The 14,611-nt window shown below is 45.2% G+C and overlaps 1 protein-coding gene and 1 long non-coding RNA gene across 3 annotated transcripts in view; one reads left to right on the top strand and one right to left on the bottom strand.

The window, feature by feature from the left end:
• The window catches only part of LOC125447394 (adhesion G protein-coupled receptor E3-like), a 40,833-nt gene extending 28,753 nt beyond the window's left edge, over nt 1-12,080 (bottom strand). The window contains exons 1-5 of the mRNA XM_059640001.1: nt 12,059-12,080; nt 10,677-10,826; nt 6,241-6,387; nt 4,973-5,031; nt 2,791-2,931 (exon numbers count right to left, since the gene is read on the bottom strand). Of these exons, the coding sequence (XP_059495984.1) occupies nt 2,791-2,931; nt 4,973-5,031; nt 6,241-6,387; nt 10,677-10,826; nt 12,059-12,080 (519 nt within the window). The remainder of the gene's footprint in view (nt 1-2,790; nt 2,932-4,972; nt 5,032-6,240; nt 6,388-10,676; nt 10,827-12,058) is intronic.
• A 1,769-nt stretch (nt 12,081-13,849) lies between these two features.
• The window catches only part of LOC132206349 (uncharacterized), an 84,907-nt gene continuing 84,145 nt past the window's right edge, over nt 13,850-14,611 (top strand). For both annotated transcript variants that reach the window (XR_009442985.1, XR_009442986.1), the window contains exon 1: nt 13,850-13,941. This is a non-coding gene — a long non-coding RNA (uncharacterized LOC132206349). The remainder of the gene's footprint in view (nt 13,942-14,611) is intronic.

Here is a 14,611-nt window from a genome sequence, read left to right as displayed (position 1 = left end):
GTCCATTGGCAGTGTGAAAGGTAATTAATAGATAGATATGTTCAGAGGACATGTGTTTAAAACATCAAGGGTGCGGGTTGGAGGAAATTGGGTTCAGCCAATATTCCACATGTGGAGTTGAACAGCAGTGCAATAACTCAGGAAGCCCAACTGGAAAGGAACATCAGTTCCTGTTGAACACCAAAATAAAGCCACTACTTGTGGTGTAGATAGGCAATTCCCAGCCCAGGACAGGCATCCCTAGGTCTGCTTTATCTTTTTCTTTTATATACAGAGGTGTTGCACATACAACTGAGCGACTTTACCACCATCAAAAGCACTGTGGTTTCTTTGTTTTTGGCTGTTTTACTGAAAACACAATGACTATAATGCTCATTAAGAACAATAGAAACCATCAAAAGTGAGGGGAAGGCAGGGAGAGAGGGAAGGGACTAAAACAAAATGGAGTTGGCGGGAGAAGTAAAGCATTGTATCCCCCACAAGACCCAACTATCTCTCTCTAAAGGTATTGAGGGCATTGATGGACACTGCATGCTCACTCTCCAAGACACCCGGGCAGGAACGTAACCATGTAAGAGTGATAGACAGTTGACAGAGATGACCCCACCCTCCACGGCCTGTACCTGGACCTGTTTGTAGCCTGCCTGACGAGGCTCAGGAGCAGACCCACGAGAATATCCTCCAATCTGTCTGTAGCCCTCCAATCCAGCTGCCCAAAGGTCAGGAACGTAGGGTTGAAGTGCAACCAAAAGCAAAACAAGGGATTTTCAAATAACTACAAAGTTTGTGCATTCGCCTGCACAAATATATACATGGTTCATGGGCTCCCCAGTACAGAAGGGGTCTGCTTGTGTAAAGGATTCAGGAGATGACTTCTGGCTGAGATGTCCATTGTCTTTTCCCAAGGGAACTCAAGCTCAATGAGCTCCATGAGGACATTCATTAGTGATTCCCAATCAGCCTTAAAGGCTATCACAAGGTGAATAAGCTGGATGGGCCAAATGGACTGTTTCTGCGCTGGAACATTATGGTGCAATGCCTCATTGAGGTCTCAAGGTGCTTCTTCACTTTTACCTGACCATTGCGTTTCTGTCGATAACTGACATTCCCTGTCAGTCCTTTTATAAGCTGTAGAATTCAGAGCTCTAAATATTGTACCTATCCACTACCACCAATAACTGAATCATGACTTTTCATTTAATGGGGCAATTAAAATTCAAGATAAATAGATTCCAATCAGGTAAGGGGCAGAATATCTGAGGAATTAGTGTTAATTGCGTGTATATGCATGACTGGTTTTTAAAGCACTGAGCGTATTGTCACCAAATTTGTTGATGCATCAAAGATAGGTAGGAAAGCAAGTTTTGAAGAGGACAGACAGAGTCTACAAAGGGATAGAAATAGGTGTATAGAAGGGATATATTTGGCAGGAGGAATATAATTTGCAGAAATATAATGTCCATTCTGGCAAGAGGAAGAGAAAAAGAGAATGTTGTTTAAATAGAGAGGGACTGCAGAATGCTGCAGTCCTGAAGGATCTGGGTGTCCTTGTACATGAATCCTAAAACGTTGGGATACAGGTACACCAAATAATCACAAAGGCTAATGCAATGTTGTGTTTGTTGTTCACAGTGATGAAATGTAAAGTATCAACGTCTGAGACAACCGTACATGGCAATGATGAGACGTCACTGTTGCAAAGATCTGATGTTGTGGTTCATATATTACCAAGTTTTTATTTCAAAGTGAGGTGTTTGTTCATATATTTCAAAGTAATCTTCAGGTTTGAGATTTGAAGATAAATTTGAAAAACCTGAGCTTGCGAAAGTCAGAAACACTGCCAAGATAATTATAATTCAGAAGATGAAAGGTGTCAGAGTTCGAGGTGTGAATGCAATAAAAAAGACGTGATTACCTCGTCACTTTGTAATGGAGCACGTTTGTCAAAAAACACTACAGTTGCCCCTTTCGCAACATTAATAATTAAACAAAGAGCAGCAGATGCTGGAGATCTGAAATAAAAATAAATCTACCAGGGCAAGCTGAATTTCTTGCAAGAATTGAAAAGAACGTTGCTTGCAAATCTGGTGTTGTGTGTGCAATGATCCTGCAGATATCTGCAAACAGTAGAAGAGGTACATTTGAGGTGATCGGTTTGGTTTTGGGATGGATGTGTCTAAGGTTAAATAGGTTTGGTAGGCAATTGCTGAGTGATGCTATCACTACCTATTACTGCAAAGACCCAGGTAACATTCTGGAGACCCGGCTTCAAATGCTACTGTGGCATTGTAATTTGAGTTGAAAATCTGGAGTTAAGAGTCTAATGATGATCATGGAACTACTGTTGATTGTCAGGAGAAACCCATCTGGTTCACTAATGCCCTCTCGGGAAGGTAACTGACATCCTTATCCCAATCTGGCTTACATGTGATTCCAGGCCCACAGCCATGTGGTTGACTCTTTGTGGAATGGGCAATAAATATTGACGTAGCCAGCAACTCCCACATCCTGTGAATGAATTGAGGAAAAGGTGATAAACTGCTGTGATTTGAATTTGGGAAAACCTGCGGAGGCTGTCAGAGAGCCTTGCTTAGGCCGGTGAAGATTTTGAAGGGCTCTGTTTCACATTGCCTGCTTCAGTCATATCAACATGAAACAATTATAGGATTGTGAAGAAGTTTCCAAACACTCAGATCCACAGAGGTCTGCAATTTACTGAGTTTAAATGCTCGGTGAAAAAAAAAGTGAAATGAGATGGGGAGCAAACAAGAACTGATCTTATGGTCTTACAGAATGCTGTCGCCGGCTCCGATATTCTACGCCTGATAGAATGGAGAGTGTGTCACGACTGACCTGTACATTCTGATGAGTAATCTGATCAATGGTGGAGTTAATCCATGAACAAAGTATGTGGAAAGACTTAAGGGATACCTGTGTGAAGAAGAGAAAAGAGATGTCAAAATCTTCCAAGCATGAGAGTAAACTTCAGTTAAATTCATTTACTTATCTCTTCTCAGACTGTTACATAAATCATGTCAATGCACAAATGATACACGTCAGTGTACAGGTCAAAGACATATACACTGCTACATTGATTGTAGGTATGGAAAACATATGTTGATCAGACACAATCATGTCTTTCATAAAGATACACAGGTATGAGGGTAATAAGCCGCAATCATAGCAAGCTCAGAACATATCAAAATCTTTAGAGATGGTTCGGGCAAAAAATACACCACAGCACCTAAAAAGTTACTAAGGCAGGAGAACGAAATGAATGGATGTTTTAAGATGTGTGGGTGATGTTGGGAATAGAGGAAGAGTGGATTCGCCTGTCCTGTGGGAGTGGTGACTGCAGAAAGCTGTTAACCACAATGGTGGGGAATCTCTGGGTGAAAAAAAATGGACATTTCAGAGGGCCCTTCTTGAAGTTGGCATCATCAGCACAAATGCATTGTTGTTGGAGCCCTCAGCCATATCTGACCCATCTCCTCACTTTGGCCCTCATTCCCTCTCTTCCCTGCCACACCACGATATGGTCCCTCTCATATGCTCACCTAATATCCCACCAACATCCACATTGAAAGGAATATTAGCTGCCATTTCTGCCATATCCAGCAGGATGTGATATCTTTCTCTCCCCTTCCTTTTCAGCTATCCGCAGGGATTGCTCCCTTGGGGACATCTTGGTTCACCCCTCCATTCCCATCACTTCCTCATATTCCCATAACACCTTTCCATACAATCACAGAAGGTGGAAGACCTGCCCACTTACTTCCTCCCTCCTCACTATCCAACACCCCAGACACGTCTTCCAGGTGAAGCAGTGACTTACCTGTACTTCGCTCAACCTAGTCTACTGTCTTTGCTGCTCACAATGTGGTCTCCTTGGAACTGGGGAGATGAAGTGCAGATTGGGTGACCTTTTTGTGGGAAACCGAAATTCTTTCTGGAAAAATGACCCTGATCTTCCAATTGCCTGCCACGTTAACACTGCACCATGGTCCTTGGCCGATGTCTGTGTCTCAGTCTTGCTGCAGTGCTCCAGTGAAGCTCAGCACAAGCTGGTAGGAAGCATCTGAATTTCCGCTTGGGAATTGTGCACCTTTCTGGACGCAGTGATGATTCAACAATTTGACGGATTGAGGCACCTTCTCCCATGTCCTTCGGCAATCGCCACACACAGCAGGACTTGTCATTACATGGGCTGCTATCACAAACCACCCCTTGTTGGACATTAATTGTCCCCATTAGCAGCTATATGTGATCCCAGGTTGACCTTTACCCAGCCCTTTCCCTATCCATTTGTTTTTCTCTCCCTCTGGGTTCCATTTCCACCAATAGTTTATTCCTCCCTCTCCCCACACTGCAATTTCAGCATATGTAACAACCTTTTCCCAGCCACAATCAGTTCTGAAGAAGTGTCCCTGGACCCAAAATGTTAACTCTGTTTCCTCTCCACAGATGTGCCAGACATGGTGAGATTTCCTGCAATTTCAGTTAACATTGTGCCTTGTCGCACTCATGCCCCTGAAGCCTGTATCTTTTATCGACCTCACTGGTGTATTTGCTGTTTTCTTATGAAGGGCAACAGTTCTGACCTTTCACAATATCCTTCCACCAAACATCTCATGCTCCAATTGTCTCTTGTGGGAATACATTTATCTTTTAATCTCTCTTTCCTTTCTGTCTTTTTCACTTCAAACTTAAGGCTTTGAATTTCATGTCAAGTCCCTCATTCTGCGCTGTGGAGACACAGGCCATCATTGAGAGCAGCATCCACATTTCCATTTTTAACTGCACATGTGTGGAGAGCAAAGATTGATATCAGTTTCACACAGTGTAGACAATGATCTATGTTCGTATCACCACCACTATGGTAACCAGTGTCTTATAGCAACTATGCTCTGCAGACATATAATATTGGTATATTAACTTTCTCTCCATCACAGTGTGCAATCATCATAAATACCTGTCCTGCCTTTGTAAAATTGTTCGAGCTGCATGGTTTTGTGTTGATCCTGTTTAGTTCTGTGAAATAAGGAGACATTTAATATGTGGCTCACTCACAAGACAAATGAAAGTAAATGTTACAATAATTTAACATTGTGCTTTCTTCAACCTGGATAACTAAGTGCAACAACACAACATAGCTCAGTGTTAACACCATCCAATGACAGCAGATACACCCTGAAACAGACGGTTATGTCTATTTTGGAATGAATACAGAATCGAGATTGATACTCCCCTGCAATACTCAGGAAAAGTAGGATAGCTGTTGTTGTCATCTTTTGGAGGAAATGTTGTCAAGACTCTGTCCAAGTTAGGAATTCCTGCAGCTTGTGATGGATGTGACCCATCTCAGCACAAAGCATCCCTTTCCCCTGGGCCTGTCAGCCTCCTCCAACCTATCAGACCTGACATTGCACCTCCCCAGTACCCCCCGGACCGCTCCCGACCACTGGAGTCAACATCCAGCTGAACCTGAGCTGGCCAAAGTAATCACTCACAGGTTCCCTGCAGCCTGAAACCCCACTGCCTATTATGGTACTGACCTTACCCCGATCTGTTTTACTAGCCCCTGTTACTCTACCAGCTCTCCCAGGCTACTCCGCACTCCCAGTATCCCAAAGGTTCATCCAAAAGACACCCAACACCCACCATAATGCCCACTTTGTACACCTGGGACACCACAGGACTGACATCCTGCAGACTTCACACAGTTGTCCCCCGAGCCCCTTTGCCCACATCACACCCATGTGCAGTATTCCCACACTGACACCAGTTAAATACATCGTCTTTCACAGAGACTGTCAAAGTGTCAGACTGTGCTGCTGGACAATTAATTCACTGAAAACAGGCAGATTGCTGGAAAAAAGGGACGTAGTGATTTCTATGATAATTTTCTCCATGTCATGGTTTGCTGTGCACATTTGGAACAGGAGGGTCCTTTTTGAGAGTTCTCCTGACGTTAAAAATTAAGTGGGTGTTTGCTGAAGGTCAAAGCGAGGCTTTTTGACTTGATTAAAATATCTATGTCATTATATAAAAAGGGCAGACTTGCAAATGACAATCTTATGCAAGGTGAAGGATGTCCAAGAGCACAGGTACCAATCAAAGTTTGAAGGAACACAGCGCAATTGTTTGGGAATCATTACAGAATGAGAGTAAAGTCTCATAAACAACAGACATGATGGATTGTTGCTTAGGATGTTGCTTCCTAAGCAGCATGGTCTTTACCTTTGCACTGAGTGACTGTTTTATCAGTAAAGGTGTGTCCTCCAGTGGTTGAGACAAATCCTCTATTACAGGTGCAATAGAAACCTCCAAATGTGTTGGTGCATGTTGCATGTGAACCGCACGGGTCTGTCTCACACTCATTAATATCTGGAATACAAAATAACTGTTAAAGCCCCTGAGCACCTCCGTGTACTGATCATTTGCCATCAGTTTCTGTTTGAAGAGATAACACAGTGTACAGTTGGATGAAAACAGCGGGTGAAGCAGCATCAGTGGAGTAGGAAAGCTGACATTTCGAGTCGGGACCCTTCTTCAGAAATGGGGGAGGGGAAGGGGATTCTGAAATAAATAGAGAGACAGGGGGAGGTGGTTAGAAGATGGATAAAGGAGAAGATAAGGTGAGAGGAGACAGACTGGTCAAAGAGGCGGGATTAGAGCCAGTGAAGGTGAATGTAGGTGGGGAGTTAGGGAGGGATAGATCAGTCAGGGCGTTCGGACAGGTCAGGGGGTTGGGATGAGGTTATAGTGTAAGTGATGGGGGTGGGACTTGTGGTGGGAGCCATGGTTAGGGAGGCGGGAACTAGCTGGGCTGTTTTTGGCATGTGGTTGGGGGAGGAGAGATTTTGAAGCTTGTGAAATCCACATTGATACCCTTGGGTGGCAGAGTTCCCAAGCGAAATATGACATGCTGTTCCTGCATCTTTCGGGTGGCATCATTGTGGCAGTGCAGGAGGCCCAGGATGGACATGTTGTCCAAGGAGTCGGAGTGGGGGGGAATTGAAATGGTTCGCGACTGGGAGGTGCAGTTGTTTGTTGCGAACAGAGCGTAGGTGTTCCGCAAAACAGTCCCCAAGTTTCTGTTTGGTTTCCCCGATGCAGAGGAGGCCCCAACGGGAACAGCGGATACAGTATATAACCTTGACAGATGTGCAGGTGAACATCTGTTTGATGTGAAAAGTCTTCCTAGGGCTTGGGATCGGGGTGAGGGGGGAGATATAGGGGCAGGTGTAACACTTGCTTCGGTTGCAGGGAAAAGTGCCAGGGGTGGTGGGGCTGGAGGGGAATGTAGAACGGACGAGGGAGTCATGGAGAGAGTGGTACCTCTGGAAAGCACATAAGGGTGGGGAGGGAAAAATGTCTTTGGTGGTGGGGTCGGATTGCAGATGATGGAAATGTCGGAGGATGATGTGTTGGATTTGGAGGCTGGCCGGGTGATACATGAGGACGAGGGGGATCTCTGTTTTGGTTATTATTGCGAATGGGGGTGTGAGGGATGAGTTGCAGGAAATGCGGGAGACACGGTTGAGGGCATTTTTGATTACTGTGGAGGGAAAGTTGCGCTTTTAGAACAAAGAGGACATCTGCGATGTTCGGGAATGCAATGCGTCATCTCGGGAGCAGATGCGGCGGAGGCGAAGGAATTGGGAATAGGGGATGGCATTTTTACAGGAAGGTGGCCGAGAGGAAGAATATTCCAGGTAGTTGTGGGAGTCAGTAGGTTTAAAATGGATATCGATTTCCAGATGGATGCCAGAGATGGAGACAGAGACGTCCAGGAAGGAGAGAGAGAGACGTCAGAGATGGTTCAGGTGAACTTAAGGCTGGGGTGGAAGGTGTTGGTGAAGTGGATGAACTGTTTGAGCTCTTCTTGGGAGCACAAGGCAGCGCCGATACAGTCATCAATGTAACGGAGGAAGAGGTGGCATTTAGGGCCAGTGTAGCTTTGGAAGAGGGGCTGTTCCACGTACCCTACAAAGAGACAGGCATAGCTTGGGTCCATGCAGGTACCCACAGCCACCCCCTTTGTCTGTAGGAAGTGGGGGAATTAAAAGAGAATTTGTTGAGGGTGAAGACGAGTTTGGATAAGCGGATGAGGGTGTGAGTGGCGGGGGACTGTTTGGGTCTGCGGGACAGGACGAGGCGGAAGGTTTTAGGCCATCGTCATGGGGAATGCAGGTGTATCGGGACTGGACGTTCATAGTGAAAATGAGGTGTTGGTGATCGGGGAATTGTAAGTTCTGGAGGAGGTGGAGAGCGTGGGTGGTGTCACGGACGTAGGTAGGGAGTTCTTGAATCAAGGGGGAAAAAATGGAATCCGGATAGGTGGAGATGGGTTTGGTGGGGCAGGAGCAGGCGGAACCAATGGGTCGACTGGGACAGTCAGGTTTGTGGATTTTGGGAAGGGGATAGAAGCGGGCAGTCAGAGAGTTGGCGGCTGGCCTCAGTAATGTAGAGGTCAGTGCGCCATACTACGTCTGCGCCTCCCTTGTCCACGGGTTCAATGATGAGGTGGGATTGGAGGGGAGGGCTGCACATTCTGTGCAGGAGAGGTTGGAGTGGGTGAGAGGGGTGGAGAGGTCGAGGTGATCGATGTCTCGACGACAATTAGAGATGAAGAGGTCGAGGGAGGGTCGGAGGCCTTGGGGTTCGTTGGAGGTGGGTGAAGGGGTCGGTAGAGGGAGGGTTAGTTTCATGATTAAAGAAATACGCACAGAGGCGGAGGTGGCGGAAAAACTGCTCAATATTTGGACGAGAGTTATATTCATCAATGTGTGGGTGGAGGGGGATAAAGGTGAGCCCCTTATTGAGGACTGACCATTGGTCCTCAGTAAGGGGGAGGACTGGGGTGGGGAGGAGGATGGTGAATACTCGGCAGGGCTCGATGTTATTGTTCTGTCTCGAGATGCTGGCTGTGAAAGTGGTGGGCGGAGTGACATCAGCGGTGGGCTTCTGTTTAAACCTTTAGCATCTATCCTCCTGTCACAGTGGGTGTTAGTTTCTGTCGAAGAGAAACTCCTTCATGACACGTGCAACTTTCCTCAGAAAATGTTAAGCTGCTGACATGCAGCTGAGCAAATTATTTCAGTTGAGTGTCACTGACCCGTATGGTCCAGAAGAAGCCCTTTGGCCCATTGAGTCTGCACTTTCAAAAACTACTTCAAATCTACACAAATTCCACCCCACCCCCCAACCCATAGGGTTGAATGTGGTGATATTTGAAGTACTCAATGTAAAGTGTGCAGCCCATTGTTAAGAATGAAATGAAGGAAGCAAAGAGGGGAACTGAGATAGCATTGTCAGGCAAGGTTAAGGATCGTCCAGAAAGATTCTACAAGGGCTTTAGGATGCAGAGAATAACTAGAGAGAGGATAGAGAGATCAAGGAGGCTGTCTGTGTGTTGAACTTCAGTAAATGGTGGAGATATTAAATGAATATCATGTATCCATTTTGATTGTGGAGAAAGTAATGAGGGCTGGAGAATGCTGTGAAATAAATAAATATTGATGCTGCGCAAAACGTTGACATTACAGAAGAGGAGGTCCTGGAGTGTCCTCGAGAGTACACAGGTGGATGGATAAATGTCTAAGACTTGATCGAAAGTATCCCATCCTTTCTTCATACCTAAACTGCTCTCAGCCATAACATCCTAGTGTGTCTCCTCTGAGCCCGTTCAGTGCAATCACATCCTTCTGAAAATGCGTGACCAGAACTGCACACAGTTCTCTGGTTGTGGCCAAATCAAAGTCCTGGAGAGCTCCAACATAATGAAAAGAATGAAAAGTAGGGTGTTACTTAAATGGAGAATGCCCGAAAAACTCAAAGATGGAGAGGGATTTAGGATGTTTTAGGACATGTCACAAAAATTAGGAAGTGTTAGTTGTGGCATTTCATTTAGAAGGGTCATTGAATAAAATCTTTTATTATGCAAGGAATTGAAAATCACAGTAAATACGTAATGCTTCACTTATAATTTCCCTTCTAATTGAGAGCATTGCTGAGACCACATCTTGGCACTGTGGGCAGGTTTGTTCACCTTATTTAGGAAAGGATGTAAATATACTGGAGGTGGTACAGGGGAAGTTTACTGGATTGATTCCTGGAATGAAAGAGTTATGAGGATTCATTTGACCGACTGCGCTTGTTTCACTTTGGAATTTCGAAGATAGAGGGCTGACTTGATTAAAGTGTGTCAGATCTTGAATAGTGCTAACCAGGTGAGAGTGGAAGGTGTGTTTCCTCATGTGTGTGAGAAATATTTTTCCTCACAGGGTTACTTAACTTGGGAACTCTGTGCGTCAGGAGGAGGTGGAGGCAGGGCGATTGAGGAATTTTAAGTTTGAGGTAGATCGATTCTTCTGAGGCAGAGGTGTCACAGGTTATTTTGGTTGAGGTGAATGAGAAATTCAGGACAGAAACCGATCAGCCATGATCTTATTGAATGGCAGAGTGGGCTTTCGGGGCTGAATGGTCAACATCTGCTCCTGATCCATATATTTGTGCGTTTGTGTAGATGGTACAGTGGAGGTAGATTGTCGACATTTTCATCCAAATCTAGTGGAGTGACTTCAAAATTAAAGTGTTGGAAATGCAGTTAGAACGCATACACATTTTCAACTTTGATGAAAACAAGCATGTAATGTAATTAGCTTTTTTACCTCGGCAGTGTGTAGTGGTGGTGAAGTGAGTTACTCCTGAGTGTGTGGAGTATCCTTTCTTACAGGTACAGTAGAAACTCCCGAACGTGTTGTGACATTCTGTGTTGACACCACACCGGGCAGATACAGCGAATTCACACTCATTGTCATCTGGAAATATGATGAACAGGGTCAAAAGATTTCTTTTACCTTCTGGGAATTGACAGGTCTCATGAAAGCCAATTATTTTTTTCTCTCTCAATAAAAACCAAAAGAACTGCAAATGCTGTAAATCAGGAACAAAACAAAGTTGTTGGAAAAGCTCAGCAGGTCTGTGAAGGAGAAAACAGAGTTAACGTTTCGGGTCCAGTGGCCCTTCCTCAGAACTGATTTTTCTCTCTGTTGGTGTTCGACAGGGAATTGACATTTCTGAACTGATGTTGCTGTAAGGTCCAGATATAACAAGATATTTTAAAGTACTCCCTTTGAATTGTACTGAGCTGGGAATGCTATGGGACCCAAGGAACATGTTGCACTGATATAGTACATTCTGAACATTGCAGAACTTTCACATTCAGGTTGTGATACGAACATTGCTGATATTTATTGGCTAGTGTAAAATACTCTGAAGGAAGTATTGGTGAGCCTTTGTTTCAATCTGCTGATGAAAGTGATGCCCCAGTACAGTCAGGTATTCAGACAGACCCAGAGGTTTGATTCAGTGTGGGAACCCTGTCCTTTAGGGAAGGAAATCTAGAGTTTACTTGGTCCAGCCGACATGTGATTACAAAGCGATTGACTCCAAACTGCCCTCTGGAGCCACAGAGGAAGCTACTCAGCCATTTTGCAGTCAAAGTCGACTCAAGGAATTGTCCGTTAGCGACATGTCCCAGAGGGCACTGCCATCACCATCTCTGGGAATGTCCTGTCCCACTGGCAGGAAAGGCCCAGCAGGGCTGGCAGCACAGTGATACACGGTCAAGATGGAATTGCCCTGGGAGCCCTCAGTGTTGATTGCATGAAGTCACATTGTACCAGGTGAAATAGGCAATGAGCCTCCCGCTGATTACCACCCATCCTCCCCCAGCTCTGCCTGTTGAATGAATGCTCTTCCACCTTGGAGCCAGCACCGAGGGTGACAAAGGCACAGAATGCTTTCAGGGTGGGTTACCTCATGTCTATCACCAAGGGTTGGCTGGGTAACCCCCATACTTACAGAGCTGGCTGAATTCTAAAAGGCATAACTGATGGATTGGGTTTGTGGCAACACAAGGGAAATACCTACTTAAGCTCATCCTCAACATTCTGCTTGCCTCAGATGCATCTGTCCATGACAGTATCGATAAGTGTAATCATCGCAGAGTCCTTTTGGAGACAAAGCCCTCCCTTCACATTGAAGGTACTATCCATTGTGTTGTAAGGCATTGTGGTCAATGGGACAGACTTGAATAAATCTGACTCCTGAAGACTGAGCATCCATGAGGCAGAATGGGTTATCAGCAGCAGCTGCATTTTACTGTAGCACAATCTACAACCTCGTGGCCTGGTGTATCTGCCACTCCACCATGACCATCACGCCAGAGAATCAGTGCTTCAGTGGAGAGAACAGGAATGTACATGCCAGGAGCAGCACAAGGCATTCCTGACAAATGAGGTGAAGCTACAAAACAGGACTGGATGTGCACCAATCAATAGAAGCAGCTCGTGATCAACAGAACAAAGTGATTTAACAACCAATGGATCAGATCTAATCTCTGTACTCCTGCCACATCCAGTCATTCACAGTGTTGGAGGGTTAAAATAACTGACTGGAGAAGGAGGCCCCACAAAAATTTTCATCTTCGCTGATGGGTAAGTGAGAATGTCACTGCAAAAGGTAACAGGGCAGCATTTGCAACAACCTTCAACTGGAAGATCTATCTCAGCCTCCTCCACAGGTCCCCAGCATCACAGTTGCCAGCTTTCAGCTAATTTAATTCACTCAAAGTTACGTCAAAATTCTGAATGTGCTGGATGCTTAAAAAAAATTGCTGGAAAAGCTCAGCAGGACAGGCAGCATCTTTGAGAAGAAATCAGTTAACCATCTGGACCCAGTACCCCTTCCACAGAAGTGCACTGTCTCTGGTATCGAAATGTTCACTCTGATTTCTCTGCCCAAATGCTGCCAGACCTGCTGAGCTTTTCCAGCATTTTCTGTTTATGTTTCTGGTTTCGAGCAACCACAGTTCTTTTGGTTTTCATTCTGTACACGTCAGATTTGGTCCTGACAACATTCTGGCAATCATACTATGGACATGTGCTCCAAATCATAATGTGCCCTGAGCCAAGCTCTTTCAGTACAAGTACAACACCGGCATCGTCTGACATAGTGAAAATTGCCAGGATGTGTCCTGTGTGCAAAAAGCCAGAAAAGTTCAATGCAGCCAGTTATGGTCAGGTCAATTGGAGTAAACTCTCTGCAGGATGAACTGATAACTGGCACACAGGAAGATGGTTGTGGCTGTTGGAGGTTAGTCATCTCAGCCCAGGACATCTCTGCAAGGGGTTCTCAGGCCCATCCTCAGTTCCTTCATCAAAGACCTTCCCACCGTCACAGGGTAATGGAGAGGTTTGCTTTTGAAATCGCAATGTTCAGCGTCATTCTCAACTCCTCAGTTACTGAAGCTCGGGCAGATGAGTTGTAAGTAACATTAGCATCACACAAATACCAGGTAACTCCTACAAGACTGTATCTAACTCGATCCCCTTGACATTCAGTGTCATCACCATTTATGCTGAAACCCACAATCAACATCCTGGGAGTCACCCTTGAGCATAAACTTAACTGGAGTAACTACATTACTATATTGTGAGGAAGGGTCACTTGAACCACTTAGGTTATCTCTGATTTCTCTTTACAGATGCTGCCAGACCTGATGAGCTTTTTCAACAATTTCTGTTTTTGTTTCTGATTTACAGCTCCACAATACTTTTGGTTTTGAAAGAAAGTGGATAAAAGAGAAGATCAGAGGCTCGAGATAATGGGAACTGCAGATGCTGGAGAATCTGGGACAATAAAGTGTGAAGCTGGATGAACACAGCAGGCCAAGCAGCATCTCAGGAGCACAAAAACTGACGTTTCTGGCCTAGACCCTTCATCAGATGTTGGATCCGATGATGGATCTAGATCTGATGAAGGGTCGAGGCCCGAAACAGCAGCTTTTGTGCTCCTGAGATGCTGCTTGGCCTGCTGTGTTCATCCAGCGCCACACTTTATTATCTTAGATCAGAGGCTAGGATTTCTCTGGTAAGTAACTCACCTTCTGATGTCCATAAGCACGTGCACCATCTTTCAGACAAAAGTAAGGGGTTACTTAGAATACTCTCCAGTTTCCTGGATCAGTGCAACTCCAACGACACTGAAGTAGTTTGATACCATCTTGAACAAAGCAGCCCACTTGATTGATAACTGCTGTACCACCTTCAACTCTCACTGTCTTTACCAGAGTTGGACAGTGCTGGAAAATGTACTGCAGGAGCCTCCTCAGCCTCCTGAGAAAGCACCTTTCAAATCCATGACCACTTCCATCTAGAAGGACAAGGATAGTAGATACATGGGAATGCCATCCCCTACAAGTTCCCCTCCAGCCACTCATCATCCTGACATGGAAATGCATTTCTGTTCCCTCAGTGTCGCTGGGGTTAAATCCTGGAACATGCTCCTGAACAGCTTTGCGGCTGTCTCTACACCAAATGCATTGCAATGGTTGAAGAAGGCTTTTCACTATCAACTTCTCCAGGGCAATTAGAGATGGGCAATAAATGCTGCACTTGCCAATAATGCCCTCATCGTTTTAAACCATCTCATGACACTGTCACAACATTGCACCCATGTCTAAGCACTTGCAGTGTGCTTCTCCTTGGGAAAGTGTGGTTGAGTGAGAAGATCAAAATCTATTCACTGAGGGAATGGACTT

The sequence above is a fragment of the Stegostoma tigrinum genome, chromosome 35, assembly GCF_030684315.1.
Source record: "Stegostoma tigrinum isolate sSteTig4 chromosome 35, sSteTig4.hap1, whole genome shotgun sequence".
Classification (NCBI taxonomy): Eukaryota; Metazoa; Chordata; class Chondrichthyes; order Orectolobiformes; family Stegostomatidae; genus Stegostoma; species Stegostoma tigrinum.
The sequence above is the reverse complement of the archived record's forward strand: the minus strand, read 5'-3'. Positions and strand labels throughout refer to the sequence as shown.